Source organism: Labrus bergylta, chromosome 23 (genome assembly GCF_963930695.1).
Source record: "Labrus bergylta chromosome 23, fLabBer1.1, whole genome shotgun sequence".
In the NCBI taxonomy this organism is placed as follows: Eukaryota; Metazoa; Chordata; class Actinopteri; order Labriformes; family Labridae; genus Labrus; species Labrus bergylta.
In genome coordinates this window covers 1,135,497-1,153,438 of record NC_089217.1, presented here as the reverse complement: position 1 = coordinate 1,153,438, position 17,942 = coordinate 1,135,497, and the positions used below count along the sequence as shown (strand labels likewise).

At 42.8% G+C, this 17,942-nt stretch overlaps 2 protein-coding genes across 3 annotated transcripts in view; both read right to left on the bottom strand.

Annotated features, from left to right (window-relative positions):
* Window positions 1-6,917, bottom strand: part of lrp6 (low density lipoprotein receptor-related protein 6) — a 34,491-nt gene extending 27,574 nt beyond the window's left edge. For both annotated transcript variants that reach the window (XM_065951127.1, XM_065951129.1), the window contains exons 1-2: window positions 6,614-6,917; window positions 3,694-4,090 (exon numbers count right to left, since the gene is read on the bottom strand). In XM_065951127.1, coding sequence (XP_065807199.1) covers window positions 3,694-4,090; window positions 6,614-6,668 — 452 coding nt within the window. In that variant the 5' untranslated portion in view covers window positions 6,669-6,917. The remainder of the gene's footprint in view (window positions 1-3,693; window positions 4,091-6,613) is intronic.
* Window positions 6,918-9,482: 2,565 nt separating this feature from the next.
* On the bottom strand, window positions 9,483-17,427 carry mansc1 (MANSC domain containing 1). The gene is made up of 5 exons (XM_020655592.3): window positions 17,014-17,427; window positions 15,478-15,563; window positions 14,213-14,544; window positions 13,363-13,503; window positions 9,483-12,923 (listed from the first exon to the last, which is right to left on the bottom strand). Exons 3-5 carry the CDS (start codon window positions 14,463-14,465, stop codon window positions 11,893-11,895), a joined length of 1,425 nt encoding a protein of 474 aa, XP_020511248.2. The 5' UTR covers window positions 14,466-14,544; window positions 15,478-15,563; window positions 17,014-17,427; the 3' UTR covers window positions 9,483-11,892.
* Between the last annotated feature and the right edge of the window lie 515 nt (window positions 17,428-17,942).

Here is a 17,942-nt window from a genome sequence, read left to right as displayed (position 1 = left end):
GCTCTTTGTGTTTGCTACCTGATGCATTAATCATCCGAGCTGAACCGAGTCCAGCTCTGCGTTCCAGCGTGGATTTAGAGAGAACCAGTTTTCTCTCCTCAGAGACTCTGCAGCTCCGACCACAGACTGAACGTGAACGCTCTGAGCATGTGCAGAATAAACTCCAACAATGTCTGCTCTTTGAGACGGACTCAAGTTCTTCTTCAGGCTTTGACTTTTACAAGATCTCTGTGACACTTTGAACCATTTTACAGGAGGAGAAAACACAAACTTCTGATGACTCATCCTGCATTCAGGGTCGTTTACTAACTTTTCAACCAATTAAAAAGCTTTGTTGAAGTCCCAACGTTATGTCCCGCCTCTGTCTTGTGATTGGCTCTGTCCCGTTTTAACTGAAAATATGTCACGACACTGTTCAATACTCTTGTAGTTCTGTTTCATGGGGACTTCATCATTAGTGTTAAACGGTGTTATGGTTTAAAAAGTGACCGTGTTAACTGGTGACTTTCAGCTGAATGCGTCAGTGGTTGTCGTGGTTACAGACATATTATATGACTGGTATTTTATCACAATGAAAACTGATACAAAGAGACATTTGTTGGGACACTTTCCATCTTCAACATCTGTTGTTACTACGGCAACCCCTGACACATTCTGCACGAAGTCTCCAGATAACACGGTCACTTTTTACACCCTTACACCGGTGTTATAAATTATATAAGTCCCCTTAACGTCAGAACAGATTCAGACGTTTGAGTTTAAAAAGGTGCAGATCTAAAGAGGGAAGACGGAAACGTTGAGTGTCGCAGCGAGTGTCGCAGCGAGTGTCACAGAGCAGCGAGTGTCGCAGAGCAGCGAGCGTCACAGAGCAGCGAGCGTCGCAGAGCAGCGAGTGTCGCAGCGAGCGTCACAGAGCAGCGAGCGTCACAGAGCAGCGAGTGTCGCAGCGAGCGTCACAGAGCAGCGAGTGTCACAGAGCAGCGAGCGTCACAGAGCAGCGAGCGTCACAGAGCAGCGAGCGTCACAGAGCAGCGAGTGTCGCAGCGAGCGTCACAGAGCAGCGAGCGTCACAGAGCAGCGAGCGTCACAGAGCAGCGAGCGTCACAGAGCAGCGAGTGTCGCAGCGAGCGTCACAGAGCAGCGAGTGTCACAGAGCAGCGAGTGTCACAGAGCAGCGAGCGTCGCAGCGAGTGTCACAGAGCAGCGAGTGTCACAGCGAGCAGCTCAGAAATGTTTGTTTGGGTCGCAGTCAGCCGAGGTCGAACACGTCCGGCGACCTGATTCAGCTGAACTCTGTCACAGAGAGAGAGAGTACTCTACAGTCAGACAGGAAGTGACAGACAGTCGACCTCTCTGAAGACTCCACACATGAATGAAACACACCCCCCCCCCCCCCTTCCAAACACATCTGCATCTCACTGTCTGCACCAATGACGGCGCCCGTACGTACATATGAACGCACTCAGATTGATGCTGCTGTGGTTGTTTGAACGGGAGTGTAAATCACACAGGAACATATCTCACACACACACACACAGGTCAGAACAACCAGTGAAGCGCCACAGAGACGCGGTCCCCGTGTGTCAGCGGGCGGCTCGCTCCCACTTTTATCTCCGACGGCGAGCGAGCGGCATCAAACGCGGAGGAGGAAGACTTTCCATGAATAGAAGCCCAAGAGAGGAGAGGAAGAAAGACGACAACACACATTTAAATAAAACTAATGAATACATTACAGACGCTTTTATCTGAGTCCTAATGGATTATCAGCCTGATACTGGGGGGGGGATGTCCTGAATGCTCTGGATTTGTTTGGACCAGAGAAGGTAGGCGCTTTTAAGGCACACCCCCACACGGCCGTTTTGGACGCCCCTCGGTTTGTCAGATATGAGAGCAGTTATCAGGTCAACAGGTGTTGCAGCGATGGAAGCGGTCAAGAGAAGTGGTTCAGATAGAAGTGATTGTACCCGACCTAAAAAGCCTCTGCATGTTTCTAATAAGCTCCACGAGCAGAAACGTGCTCAAACTAGGATCAATATTGGAGATGCTTTTGAAAAATGGAGAGAGGTTAGAACACAGAAAGGTTTACAGACCCATGCAGAGCTGGATAAACACTGAAGCTTCAGAGTCCACCACATGGTGACCTGAGTGAGCATGGACTCTAGAGAGGAGGGGGGGGAGACAGCTCTCTACAATGTTTAGAATTTAGACTGCAGTACCCATTTTAACCACTAGGTGTCAGAGTTACATACTGCTCCTTTAAAGTAGGCCTATATAACTCTTGTTCGAAAAATATCAGTAATCTTAGGCGTATCGACCAGCAGAATCAGGTCAATAAAACTCATCCCTAAAATTATCCAACATAGAGTGTGTGGGACTTCTGTTTTTGTTGCCATGGTAACTAACAGGTAGATTATAAAACCTGTTGACCGACTGAAGAAAGTAAAATGAGGAATAATAAAACTATCAACCTTTGATGCTGCTGAAGGCTCCACATGGAGGTGGATTCAAGTTCAGAACATCAGGGAAATCAAAAGCTGAAACCTGAAGTTTCTTTCTAATAAATGAATATTCAGAGAGTGTCTGTGAGTTTGTGATGATGAACCCCGCTCTCTCTCGCTCGCTCGCTCTCTCTCTCTCTCTCTCTCTCTCTCTCTCTCTCGTTTTTTCTCCTCATTCAAACATTCCTGAGCTGCCGACAGCGAGCCGCTCGTCCTCACAACACTGACCCTGTTGTTCTGTTTCCAGGAGGAGCCGCGCAGACCTTCTGAAACCAGATCTGATCCTGGACCAGCTGAGGACAAAGGAGCAGAGACACAGACGCCCTCCTCCTCCTCTTGTTGAGTTGAGTTTTTACTCACAAACACAAACTTAGAAACTCCAGACAGGCTCTAGAACAGATCCTCTGAAATCTGAATCCTTTCTCATTCATGCTTTCAAAAAAAGTTTTGATAAACGTTTGATAAAAAACGTTTTGATAAAAAAACGAAATATTTTTTTCTAGGGCGTCTGACAGAAAGATCAGCAACAAGCAGCTCTCCCTGAAATGTTCAGGAGTTTGGTTCATGCGTTCTTTTCCCAGTTTCTTTGATTCTGCTGTAAAAGAAAACAACAGCTTCACTATAAGCTGATTTATTTCTTGGGTATAAAATGTCGAGTAAAGAGCGGGAACATCCAAAAGATAAACTGCAAAGTGTTTAAAATAACAGTCAAAGGTTAAAAAGTTACGTCTGGATTCTGAAGTTTTCTGTTAAAAAAAAAGAGCAAAGTGAAATCTGATTCACATGTTCAGACTGATTCTGATCTCATGTGTGTGCTCATTGTGATCCTTAAAGCAGCTTAGCTTAGCACAAAGGCAGCAGACTCAGAGGAAACAGCTAGCCGTGTTGGGACGTCTTTTCAGCTTTTTCTCCTCCACAGAAACTTGACATGAGCAGACCGAGCTGCAGACCGAGCTGCAGACCGAGCACCAAGACTTCTCCTCGTTTCATAGGTCGTCTACTAATGGAGAATAATGTCTGATAAAAAGTTGAAAAATGGCGTTGTCAGTCGTTGGTCTTTAAGCGGAGGAGACAAATCAGGAGAAACCGCTCTAATGGGTGAAAGCTTGGAGACTACAGCGGCGTGCTCGAGGGGCTTTACTGAACCTGCGTCCCGCCCTCCCCGTCCCGCCCTCCCCGTCCCGCCCACACTCACCCTCGTTCGGGGTCCAGAGCGATGGCCCTCGGTTGGTCCAGCTCCTGCCAGAACAGAACTTTCCTCAGCGAGCCGTCCAACTCGGCCACCTCGATGCGATTGGTCTCCGAGTCCGTCCAGTAAAGTTTACTCCCCAACCAATCACAGGCCAGCCCGTCCGGGGACGCCAGCCCCGGCACCACAATCTGGATGGCGCTGGCCCCCGACTGGTTGAAAACGGTGCGTTTGATGGCCTCCTCGCTCACGTCGCTCCAGTATATGAGACCCTGCGAGTAAACGTAGTCCACCGCGGCGGCGTCCTCCAACCCACCGACCACCACCGTGGCGTTGGCCTTCTCGTGTGCCGCGTCCACGAGCCGGAGGTCTCGCCGGTTCGCATACAGAAGCAGCGGCACGCCTGGAAGAGAGAAAAAATACAAAATGTAATTTAAATACACTTTTTAAACGATGTTGAAACTTTAAAGAGGAGGGGGCGGAGCTCTCTATGATGCAGTACCCATTTTAACCACTAGGTGTCGGGTTACATACTGCTCCTTTAAATACTTTTTTAAAAGTTGATATTTCTAATAATGTTGATTCTCATGAAGTGAGAACAGTTCAAACCACTTAAACTATTTTAACAACGCACAAAAACACGATTTAAAGACATAAAACACACTTAAACATTTTAAAACAGGCTTTTAAAATGTTTCCTCAAAGTTTGGAAAAAGTCACAAAAATTCTCCTTTAAATGAAGAAAAAGACTTTAAATATAAACCAGAACATCTTCTTCAAACTCCATTTAAAATGTGTTAAAATACATGATTTTAACTATTTAAGATGTTTAAAAGTGTTTGAGGTCTCATTGATTTCAGCTGAACAGAGAGAGCGAGATGAGCGTGTCAGTGTTTCAGGTGTTTTTTTCTGACACCTGACAGAAGTGACCCCCCTCACCCCCCCAGCCCCCCTCCCCCCCGTATGAACTTAAGAAAACAAAACGCTCCTCTCGTGGTGTTAACTCGACGTGCCGGGCAGCGAGCAGAACTCTGGACTTCCTCTCTGCAGGATCCTGGCTCTGAGCCGAACCCACAACCCGACAGATCCACACGGAGAGGAGGTCACAGAGACCCCCCCTCCCCTCCCCCCGTCCCCTCGCTCGCCTCCTCTCACCTCACGCAGGGGGAATTTCCTTCTGCAAATATTTACTACAACCAAACCTCCTCAGACGTACGAGCCTACACGAGCCGAACGCTGCAGGAGGAAACGTCAGGACGGGGAACACCTGTCAGGTGTTGATTCATTTATTTAAAAACATTTATTACATTAATTACAGGCTGACAGGCTGACATGAGGAGTTCTGTGGGTAGTTCATCACTTCATATATTAACTTTCCTGCTCTCTCGTGTCTCTGATATCATCAGATCCGTCTCATAACGATATAACTCTACATTACTCCTCTATCCATATTGCATCTCGCAGAGCTTTAACTTCTGGGGATGACGACCACAGGACACACACGGCTGATGTCGTGTGTTTGTGCACGCCGTGTTTAAAGCGAGGACTTAACTTTACCTTAAAGTCCTCCAGCCTGCAGGTGTTACACTGTCCATAAACATCACTATCTGACATGAGCTTTAATATTATCTAACCCCTCCAGATGACACAGATGTTTTATTGGGAACTCTGATATGAAATTAGGAGAATTTTAAAATCATTTTTTTGTCTTTTTCCTTATTTTCCATGTGTTTTCCAGGTTTTTTAAGGACCCTGTGTTGGCTTTATTGTGTTTAAAACTAACTCTGTCGGGTCTGTGTGTTTTCTAATGTCACATAAATCTGAATCAAACTCTAAAAAATGAATAAAACTTGATATAAAAATTATAATTTAAGTAAAAGTTTTGTTTAAATCTTGTTGTGTATCATCAAAGTCCAGAGTTAGCATAACACCACAACCTGTTAGGATGTTATTAGTCCAGATTTTACTGAGATCTGAAGTGATTTAAAGACTCCAATAGAACATTTAGATTAATTTGTGTTCTTTTAGTGTTTTATTTGTCTACAGTCGGTCTGTGAGAAGCTAACTAGCTGAATGACTTGCTAACGTAGCATTTGTTGTGCTAAAAGCTTCCCAGAGTGTTTAAGTTAGTAAACCAGAAGTTAACGAGGTAACATCCGCTGGAAACTAACTGAAAATAATAACTCTACTCTGGAAGTATGGAGTAGCGGGGTGGGGATGATATGTGGGGCATTTTTCCAGCTAAACACAGGCTGTTTGTGGTTTCTTTCTCCACAGCTTCCAGCAGCACACAGGCGGAGAGGCACCGCACGCATAGCAGCCTGGCTAACGCTGCTTTCAAGACCTGGCAAAATAATCGGATAAACGACTCTTCGTTTACAAACTTTAATAAAAACAGGTTTCCTCAAGGCTGAACATAAACGCTGACTTGCAGAGTTCATAATGTATTTCATATTAAAGAGAAATAAGGTGGATGTAAGCCTATATTTACTCACTGGTCAAACTTTTCATAATCTCTCTCAGTGCACATCACTTTCTTCTCATCTATAACGTCTAATATGACACTTGGTTGTGTAAACATGTTGCTAATAACGTAATGTGGTAGTAATATATTCTGGGTCAACAATATATACATATTTTTAAGTGTCTCCCTTGATGTTCTTAATGAAGACAACAAAGTTTAGCGAAAGGAATTGATACATCGGGAAATCCGAGCATCGGAAGCGTACGTGAATGCACCTCGGATGCAACGTTAGCTCCGCTCGGGAGAAATCTACACCCGGGAATGAGGGCCCTTGCCCGGACACAGCATCGAAAATCACCCCTTAAAACTGATTTTAACAACTCTTAACAACACTTTTAAACATCTACGGATGACATGTGAACGAAAAGAGCCGCAAAGATGTGGAATTGTAGCGAAACTCACCTCGTATGAGCAAACAAAAACTACACAACAACAGGCTCCGCAGCACGACACCCATCTTTCTCCCGTTTCTTTGGCCCTGCCGCCGCGCTCCGCTCAGCGCAGGACTCCCATCGCTGCGGCCGCTTCCTCTGCGGAACTAAAATAATATCCCGACGATTATTCAGGCTGAGATCGAGCTGAAAAACGCGCTAGATTATCCCCAAGTCCATCATGGCTGCGGCTAACTGCGTTGGATCAACTCTCCCGTGTCTCACATTGTCCTGCAGGAGATCCGTCGTCTCCTTCCGCTGTGAGGAAGCTGCTGCTGCCCCCCCTCCTCCTCCCCCTCGTCCTCCTGCCCCCCCTCCTCCTCCTCCTGCTGCTCCGCCGTAGTGATGGGAAGTCCGGCTCATTTTAGTGAACGGATCATTTGACTTACAAAGGGAGGATTTATTTGTAGAGTCAGGACAGTGGACATGCTGGAAAGGAGCCACAGCTCGGAATTGAACCCAGGACTACAGCCTCTGTTGATGGGGCACCAACTGACTGCGTTTCCAAACATTTTTGAAATTATGAATATCAAACAAAAAAGGTTGATACAATTTCGTAAATAAAGAATATAATATAATAGAACAGAATAGAATAGAATAGAATAGAATAGAATAGAATTACTTTATTGACCCCAAACTGGGAAATTGTGGCGTTACAGCAGCAGGTTGTCCAAACACACAATATGAGTAAAAAACACAATATTAGCAAATTTAAACACAATATAATATTAAATACAAAGTAAATAAGCACTAAAAATATCAAAACTAAGAATGTGAATATATACAACCAGGATTTAACTAAACATTACTAGTCATAAATATGAAAGATTAAATGTAAATGTGCAGAAACAGAGTAGTAAATGGACAGTATTGACATGTTAAAGTGCATGAGTGTAGACATATTATCAGCAGAAACTATTCAATATAACGTTGAGTAGACAAATGAAGTGAACATGAGTGCAGGGATCATTTGTAAATGTAACATGTGCAGAACAGATTACAGTATGGAGAGACAGATATGATCATGATGACGGATCTCTGCTCGCAAAAGGTGAGCTGTTGTAGTTAAAGCTAATATTTCATGCAGTCAGATCGCTCGCTCCCCTTAATTATGAATAACTATTATCCTTCATAAAATCAAAACGGATGAGTTATCAAAAGTTCAAACCTCTTACAGCTTGTGCCGATTAAAACTTTAACTAATCAGACCAAAATTGTTTTTAAAACCAGGCTGTAAACTTGTAAATGTCTGCTGTCAAAATGTAATTTTTAACATGGGTGTGTGTGTGACTTCTGGCTCTTCTACAGCCAGCCTCAAGTGGACACTCTAGGAACTGCAGTTTTTTGCACTTCGGGATTGGCTTTATTATTTTTAACACTCGAGGTTGCCGCTTGTTCCAAAGTCATTTAGCAGTGGTGGGTGAAATCCAGTCTGCTCAAAGACGTAATTAAAACTTGAAGTGTTTTTAGAAGAACGTTCCCCGGCAGGTTTTTCTTTTGATGGAGCTGTGAAGAGAATCGGTTCTAAGATCCGACTCGTCCACGGACGGACCATCCCTCTTCCAGCGCCTCCTCGGCTCCTCCTCGCTCCTCTGCTTTCTATTGTTGTTCTGATTTCATGCTCTCCAGCCAAAGATAATGTTACAACACGGAAAACGCCCCGCCGCCTGCACGTTACACTGCCGCTGCTAAATACAAGAAACACAACACACACACACACACACACACACGCATACACACACACACACACACACACACACACACACACACACACACACACACACACACACACACACGCGCGCGCATACACACACACACACACACACACACACACACACACGCGCGCGCACACAGACGAGCTGCTGTGTGGAGAAACACACACATTCCTGCGGGACTAGTTTATCACACACACACACACACACACACACACACACACACACACACACACACACACACACACACACACACACACACACACACACACACAGTTTACTCACAACAGAGCTGGAGGAAGTACTCAGTCTCCTGCAGTAAAAGTACCGTGAAGGTATTCTACTGCTGCTTTTAAAATCATAATAATCCGATTTTTAACAACTTCAAATGTTGTTTTGTAGGTTGATCTACTCCAATGCTTTATATTCTATTAGATTTTAACTCATAGTGTTGTAAAAAAGTCGAAAAGTTACCTCTGGATTAGAAAAAAAAGGTGCAAAACGTGGATATTAAATGTAATTCAGTTGTTTTTCACTGATTTAATTTTGTCCTGAGATCATTTAAACTCACATTTTAGAAGAATATAGTGCCTTAATTATATATACACGTTGTTGTCCTAGATCTAGTTCAAACAGAAGATCTCGAGACCTAAGTTCTACAGTAGCCTGAAGTGGACATGCATCAAGATATTTTAATCAACTCTGTTTGCATGAAAATAAGTTTTACGTTTCTGTTGTTTTCTCCAGATCTCGACTTATTCAAGGTATTTATCTTGGCACAAAGACGATGTTTAATCCGTGATGGCGGATCGATATCAAGTCCTCTTCTTGAAATCTGGAGGTAGATGACCGCTTAGAGCTTCCGTAAAATTGAATGAATTAATGAGGGTGCTTTAATGTAAAAATGAATTTAAAGGAGCAATATAACACCTGGTGTTAATTAATAATGAATCCGTTATCTTGATATTTAAAGGGGTTAGAATAAAGTTCTCCTCATGTTTATTTACTGTAATGTAGTTTTGTAGTACTCGAGATCGATCTTAACCTCAAAGTTGAACTTCTGTACAGCACTTAAAGTAAACACACAACTGAACATTTAACTGCTGCAGTCTGTAAACCAACACGACATTCAAAAATCACATTTTTTAATTCTTATAAGAACAAAACATCAAAGTCCAAACTTATGCAAAAGCATCACTTCACAAAACGAGACCAAACTATTTCCATCGATGTAATTAATCAGACACTGTAAGAAAAGTTTCAAAGCAAGAGAAGTGAAAACAAGTCAAAAGAAGAAGTGCAGCTTCAGGCGTTCATCAGGCTGCTGCTGCCCCCTGGTGGTGGACTGACGCTGCAGCAGCTTTAGTCTGCACCCCTAAAAACACCGACATCCATTACAAACATACTTATTATTATTATAGGAAAATAGTGCGCGGCCAGTGTACTCTTACCTATGAAAAACAATCTAATATTCAAAAAGAAGCATATCATATTTATCAAAAAACACAGGACACAATAGTGCATTGATTTTCAGAGAATTGCATCCATCGTTTACATTTTGTTCCACATGTGAAAGAAGAAAAATGTGGACAAAATACAAAACGACACAGTGAGAGAGTGAGTCCGACGTGTAGACGGCGTGTGTGTTTGGAGAAGCAGTCACAGGCTCGTATGGCTGAAGCAGGTGGAAGTAAAAAGTCATGCAGGTGTACGTCTTATACACAAAGGGTTAACTCGCCCCATGGCAAAAAGAAGGCCTCGAACCACGCGGGCCTAATGTTCAGATGTGTGTCCGCTCATACAATCCAGTGTTTCTCTACATTAGCTCCACTTCAGAGGCTTCCTGAGATTCAGGGATAAAAATATTGCTGTTTGTTTCTTTGACTTCCATCGGCAGCTGACGTTTAAGTTCACTTAAATTAATCGGATGGAGGTTAAAAAAAAAAAAAAGAGATTAAAAAGTTATTGAACTCACTCTCTGGCACAGATTCAGCTTTGAGCAACATCAATAAAAGTCAGGGATAAGATGCAGATTGAAATAAAATCTAAAAAGTTCAAGAAAAGGTCAATGTGAGACATCTACGGAGGCATAAAGATGCCATGTTGAAAAAAAAAGTTGTGTTTTTCTGAAAACCATCCTAACGTTGCTGTGTTAATGTCTGCATGAAATGTGTTCAAAATAAAGAATGTTCACAGGTATCATGTGCAAAGGTGTGTTATTACAGCCTGTCCTAACAGCACACGACGCAAGCTATCAACAAAATCAGATTGATTCTATTGTTTCCTATTTGAGCGTCCAAACTGACCGCAAGCTGTTTTCCTCGATATATATTTATGTGGAACATGTCACACATTCTTCCTTTAATAATTTAGGCATCACTTTGATGATGTTTCTTGATTTGTCATCTCTTTTCTTTTTTGGAGTCGCTAAACCAGATAGCGTATTTGTACATTAACTTCATATTCTGCCATGAAACGAGAATATTTTGAAAGCTTTTTTTAAGCGTTGTATTTTATCTCATGTACTGAGTCGTTCTCCTGTGATTACAAATAACGCAAGAAATAAAGGCTTGAGGTACGGAAGCCTTAAGCGGACAAACTTTAACACATAAAACCAAATTAACTGTTTGGAAAAAGCCAGCAAGTTGAGATCTCATCAAAACAACCAAGATTAATTTAGCATCACTGTGAAGACGGATTAAAATCAAATGTTTGAATGCATGTCCTCTTTCAGCTTCCGAGCAGCGGAGCACCGACTTCACAAAGTGAGGCTGAAAGCACTGAAGCCCTAAGCGGACATGCATCCATACATTTTAATTTACCCCGTTTTCCCCGTTGTAACGAATACATTTCCTCCTAATTTATTTATCTCGTCATCTTGGGATAGCATCGCCTGGTTTCCAGTAAAATCGACTTCATTTGAAGCGTTTTCTCGAGATCTCAAGAAATTAAGTAGTCATCCCAGACAAACCAGCGTTCTTGTACCAAGACAACGAGAGAAACAAACCCAAATGTCCGCTGAGGGCTTCCGTATATCTGAGCGTCAGAGGACTCAATATAAAGGTTAAAGGCCAAATGTCTGTCATTGATTGTTTTTCAGTAAAATGAGAATCACGTAGAACGTTATTATTCCTTTAAATCACATCAGGACGGCTGTAAAATCTGTCAAATAAAACAAATTATAAAATGTTTCAGTTTAAAATTCAAGAAAGAAAAAGTCTTCAAACTCATAATTCAGGGCATAAAAAAAACGATGTGGACGTTAAATAAACTGTTCCAGAGCTGTGGGGTTATTGCAGAATAATGCACACCCTCTGGCCAATCAGAATCGAGATCTCTCTTTAGCCACGCCCCTTTATCGTAGTGAAGTAGACATTCCATTATTGTGTAACTTTGTGATGTTTGAAAATCAAAAAAACGTCATAAATCAAACGTTAACAATTGTAATCTAACTGAGTGAGTCCTGCTTTTTGTCCTTTCTGAGCTTACGTAGAAAAAAAAATAATAATCAAAGACCCGCGAAGAGTTTAGTCCCTCCTCACACCTCGTAGTGCAGGTCGTTCAGCTCCAGTCTCGTGTAATGGCGTCTGTCGAAGGACTCCATAGCTTTCCGTCCACCGACCGCCAGAGCCAGCGTGAGCACGGCGAGCCCGAGCACCATGAACGCCACCACCCCGCTCTTCAACGCCCCCCGTGCCGCCACCGCCTTCCCCCGGCTGATGCTTGAGTTCTGGAGGGCGTGGTCGGACAGGAGGGCGGGATCTGATTGGACGGCGCCTTTGGGGACGATGATTAGACTCACTGCTTGAGTCGCCCTGGTCGTTGGTGGCTCAGTGGTGGTTGTGGTCGTTGTGGTCGTTGTAGTTTTAGGAGTAGTCGTAGTAGTCGTGGTTGGAGTTGTCGTAGTTGTAGTAGGAGGGGTCGTAGTAGTTGTTGTCGTTGTTGTTGGGGTCGTCGTGGTCGTTGTCAGGGTAGTCGTAGCGGCGGTCGTCGTGGTCGGAGTTGCGGTTGTTGTAGTTGTAGTTTCAGTGCGTGGCTGTAGTTTCTCAGTAGTTCTCGGTGCAGCCGTTACAACAATAAGTGATGCAGTGGAGGTCTGAGGAGGCGGGGCTAAGGTGGTGGTGCTGACAGGATGTGGTTTTATTTTCTTGGGGGTTTTGTTTTGCTTCCTGTTGGGGTGGTTCGGTTTCCTCATGGTGGTGGTGGTGGTGGTGGTGGTCGTAGCTGGTGTGGTCGTAGCTGGTGTTGTTGTAGTTGTCGTCGTAGTTGGAGTTGTGGCGGTGGCTGGTGGTTGAGTCACAGGAGGCATGGTGGCGATGATGATGATTGGTGGAGGTGGTGGTGTTGTGGTGGTGGGAGCCTGCACGGTGGTCGTGGTCGGTGCAGTCGTCGTTGTAGTGGTCGTTGTTGGAGTTGTCGTGCTCTGTGTGGTGGTGGTTGTAGTGGTGGTGGTCGTGGGTTGTGTGGTGGTTGTTGTTGTTGTTGTTGGCGCAGTGGTAGTGGTGGTGGTGGTGGAGACGGTGGTGGTTGTCATGGCAGCAGGTCTCACTGTGGTTGGATGAATCAAACCTGTGCAGGAAAGAAGACAGAATAAAAATATCAGAAGTCCTTTACTTCACTTGATGGCCAGTAGGGGGCAGTTTAACCCCATAAAGCCAAATCAATCATATTTAATAAACACTGTTTTGAGACGTCTGTAAATTAAAAGGCCGATCTCCATGTGCAGGAAGCGATCGTACCTAATGTTAAAGCACCCTAAGAGTAACAACCTGAGCCTGTCAGGGACAAAAACAACAACTTCTAGTGGACCCACTTTGAACCATCAATGATTATATTGCTGACATGACAGAATGTTTACCTGCTGCAGGCTGAACGAGTCTACTGGAGACTAAAAGTGGTCCTAAGGTTGAGCCCTGAGGCACACCCCTCTCTGCTGGGTGAACACAACTGACTCTAAAACTCACACATTACCTGAGTCACCTGCGGGATAAAGTTAGGTTGCCTTTACCTTTGTAGATGTCGTAGGTGTTGATGCCGTCCTCAGCCTTCATCAGAGGACAGTCCTGCTCCGTCTGACAGTGAAACAGGAAGCAGTTATCTTCACCTGCTTGTTTGTTGGCGTTGAACACCGCCATGTTGCACTTAGCACCTTTAGAAACACACACACACACACATTATTACCTATTAATGTTGTCAATACCTTCAATACGACGTCGCTCGACTTCCATATCTGTTTTTCTTCTGAAGTCAAATATCGACGTTGCCGAGTTTTTTATGTAGTTAAGACAGAGTGCGATCATTAAAAAGAACTGACCCAGTGTCAGGCAGCTCGGACTTCTATTTCGTTGTCGTGGTCTCAGAGGTTTTTGATATGCTTTGATTTTTCAAGAAGTTTTAAACTCTGGTATCTTGGCAACCCAGTGACCTCTATTACATCACACGGCAGATTTGTAAAGATGTCATGTGATGTCAGGTGTTCTGTCTCTCTCTGAAAAGTCAGGATGAAGCTCTTTCTCTAAATTTGCTCTTCAGTCAGATACTTTTCTATTTTTATTACGTGCTCAGATTGAAACCGGTGAGATCTGCAGCTGTGTTAAAAGATGAAAAGCAGATTTTCTGAGTAAAGCTGTCACGTTCCCGAGTCTCTCTCCGACCCGCTCCAGAGACGTCTGAAGTCCGGACCGGACTTCAGACACGGACCGGATCCGGACCGGATCCTTAAATGAACCTGGAGACTCGCCTCCTTCTTTTGGATGTTTGGTGAAATCTATCTCTGTCACTTAAGCTTCATGAGGATACAAAGCGCTGCTGCTGCATGGTGTATGAAACTCTGCTCAGCTGATCTCAGGTGTTCTCACCTGGTTTGACCTCCTCTGAGCAGCAGGCGAGCACGCAGTCCCTCTCAGAGCGCACGCCGCGGGCGTCCATCACCGTCGTCAGTCTGTTTAAAGCCAGCCTGACGTTCACTATCACGCTCTGGTGCTGCCTGGAGAAACACGTCTCCGCCTCCACGGCCGACACAGGAAGTGATGTCATCATGGTCAACATCAGCAGAGCGGTGAGGAGCAGCCGGGGCGTCCACGAGTGCGAACAGGAAGCTGGAGGAGACATGTCTGCTTGCAGGCGTTCAGTCCGTGATCGGGATCAGCTCAGAGTCCAACGCAGGAGGGCAGAGATCCACACAAATACACTGCAACACAAAACACACACAGAAGACACACACACAACGTTACATCGAGTTACTGAGACAACAAAATGAAACATCCTGAAAACTGAAGAAAAGAAATGTGATGACTCCTGAGATTTTTGTGTGTGATGTTTAAAACTGTTTTTATGTACATCGTGTCCTAACAGCACATTAGATATCACTTCACAGCATCAGATTATTTTAAAAAATGCCAAATATAGAAGAGATGGAAAACATTCATCAAGTGTAGTTACAGAAAAGTGTGCATGATATTTTAGAATCTGTACATGATGTTCTTGATGGACGGTTGGTGTGATGGCTACGTCCCTCCTGTTGATTCATTACAGACAAACAACAACTTAATGAGAGCGTTCACAACACAGTTCAAGGAAGAGGCACAGAATGGAAACTCAGCGGGATTGAAAAATGATTTTAAGACAAAGTCAGTCAACGTTTAAATCTGTGTCATTATGTAACAACAGATCAGGAGACGTTCAGGAGGAACGTTTCAGGTCAACTCAAACTGCAGATCCTTTAATTCAACTTGAGTTTTTTGAAGTTTTAAAAGCAGACATCATTATGACAAAGATTTTTTTTAGGACTTTCTGATTCTTCAGACTTTGATCAGAGCATCTCAGTGACAGCATGGACATTTTATTTTTTCCCTTAAACTTCCTGTTCCTGTCGTCTCTGAGCCCCAGATCTGTCTCGACTCATAAAGACAACAAAAAGAACCAAATTAGAAACTAAATCCGAGGGAGAAAATAGAAATCTAAAAATGGAAACCTCTCCTTAAAGAGGCGGCCTCGTCGCTGCCATTTTTAGATTTTCTGCTCAAAGTGAACGAGGTCACTCTGGATTATAATGACGGACACTTTGATGAGTCTGCACATTTCAGATTAAGTCTTTAAGAGTGTATTTAGAGGAGAAACTCACCAGGGCGACGGTGTGAACAGTCCTCCATCAGATGCTCGGTGGGTCTCTGGGTCCACAGTCCACCCTGCAGGACTTTAACCCGTCTCCTGAACGGGACAGAAAGAATTAGTTCACTTTATCTGGTTTACAGCTGCAGCTATCTGACCCACAATCAGCACGCTCTCGTCTGAGGCGTTTAACTGTTGCAAAACAAGTTGAATATGAGTAACATTAAGTGTTACGAGCTTCATGTGAGCAGATGTATCAGTGTCAACATGTTAAATATCTTGGTGTGTAGATCGACTCTGAGCTAACCTTTAACACAAACATTGATCATGGGATCAAAAAAGTAAATTTCAGTGCTGCTGCTTGATATCATGTCAGACATTGTTTCACATTGAATGTTAAAAAGAAAATTGTCTCACGAGTTATATTACCAATAATAAACCATGACCAAGAGACAAACAGAAAAGAAAAAGAGGAGACGTAACAAGACACCAATTTACTGGATGACCGAAAAATAAAAGATGAAGAATGGGAAAGATAATATTCAAAAAAACCTCGTTCAGGTGTTTAACAGAGTTGTCACATGGGTGATATGGACTGGGTGACCAAAACTCATATCTTGATATTGATTAGCTGAATGGCGGTACTCGATATATATCGATATGTATTTTATTAACAGTGAAAACACATGGAAAATAAAATACCTGTGAATTTAAAAACTAATATTATAAAATAAAAATGTTCCTTAAATACAATAAAAGAGAGAGAGAGGAGGAGCAGACAGTCAGTCATCATCAGTGAGATGAGAAGAAGGAGACCTGGCACCTCTGTAACATTATTTTAATGCAACTTAAACTATATCCATATTAACGATGTTGTCTTACTCTATATCTTGTTTGAAAATATATCGATATATCTTAAAAACTCGATATACTGCCCAGCCCTATTGTCACAATGCTAAAACCATGATTCGAGTAAATTCAGACAATATTACTGCCTGTTGTATACTGTAGTTGACCTTTTGAAATACACAGCAAAATTAATCTGTATTTTTTAAATATTTATTTTATTTTTAGGTTTAACTAATGTACATGAAAACATTATGTAAATAATTAACATAAATATCCGTTTTTTTTTTTTATGTTGTGATTAGTTTTTCCTTTTTCCTTTTATTATTATTTTTATTATTAATTTGAGTATTGCTGTTGAATTTTGAGCTGTTGAATGATAATAATAATGATTATTTTATTTAATCTTATTTTACCAAGTGACTAAAATAAATGTTTTAGTGTTACAGTCCTCCCCGGTCTTCCGTACATCCAGTCTGAAGATGTTTCTATCTGAAGACCATTTTCTTTTGTAAATAATCTAATAGTGACATAAATACAGATTAAATCTCCTAACAGAAATAAAATGTGTTTTTTTTAGTGAAACCGTTTTCCTTCTACCACCTGCTGTAGGCTACTAATACGTCTGTACTGGTTTTAATGGTGCTGATGTTACCGGGTAACTGGGACATAATGTAACACGGTGTAATGTAGGTGTTGGTACCTTTATTCTCCCCCGAGGACAAAGATTAACTCTGCCCGGCGTCCATCACCCTCCGTCGGTCGGTCAACAGCCTGATGAGTCGGTGTTTGGAGCCCTGCACCAGCAGCAGCAGGAGGAGGAGGAGAGATCCCAGTTAAACCAGTTCAGTCCCAGTATGCTGCTTCACCCATCCCGAGAGGACATGTTGATTTAAAAAAAAAAAAGAAATTAAACCGTTTTTCTGCGTTAAATGTCCGTTAATACGTCATCGCCGACCGTTAAATGTGGAGGGAAAGATGGTGCGTTCAGGCGACATGTTGGAGCGGGTTTTAAAACGTCGTTAGCGTCTTGTTTCCGTCTCCAGCTCGATGAACTACATTACATGATGGCTGGTTTCTCTCCGGAGTCTGACCCATTTTAGTCTTTGTCCTCTGGAAGGGGGGAGGGATGGAGCCTGCGTCCCAAAAAACACCCGCAAACACACGGATTTCAAAATCAACACCAACAGGCTACAGGAAATATCACATTTAAAGTCCGATAAAATAATAAAATAAACCGTTTTTTAAATCTTAGAATTTAAAGACGAAAAATCCGTATTTATAAAAGCAGTTTACAGGCAGCAGCTTCATCAATAATTTAAGAAGCTTAACATGAACAATACATTTGAAATAACAGCATTTAAACACCATAAACAGTCACATTTTAAATATGTTAGTTTAATTTATAACTCATTAAAGTATGGAAGGTCAATACTGCCAAGAAATAAACGTTTGTGGTAAAAATGATCAGACGCTAAGTAGAAGTCTTTACATTTGCAAACTAGGGGAAAAGGAACAATTAGTCACCTTTCTTAACAATCAAGGGCTGTTCATAAAAAAAAAACGCTTTTAAAAAAAAAAAATCACTGCCTTTGCTTTATTTTTTTAGAGAAATCTCTTTGTTTATAAAAG

What these genes read in the sequence shown, in the direction of transcription:
- mansc1 (XM_020655592.3), bottom strand. Translation starts at nt 14,465, where the DNA reads ATGTCTCCTCCAGCTTCCTGTTCGCACTCGTGGACGCCCCGGCTGCTC. An exon ending in CTCAGAGGAGGTCAAACCAG is followed by an intron (nt 13,504 to 14,212) that starts GTGAGAACACCT and finishes GTGTTTCTAAAG; the next exon opens with GTGCTAAGTGCAACATGGCG. An exon ending in CACCTACGACATCTACAAAG is followed by an intron (nt 12,924 to 13,362) that starts GTAAAGGCAACC and finishes TTTCCTGCACAG; the next exon opens with GTTTGATTCATCCAACCACA.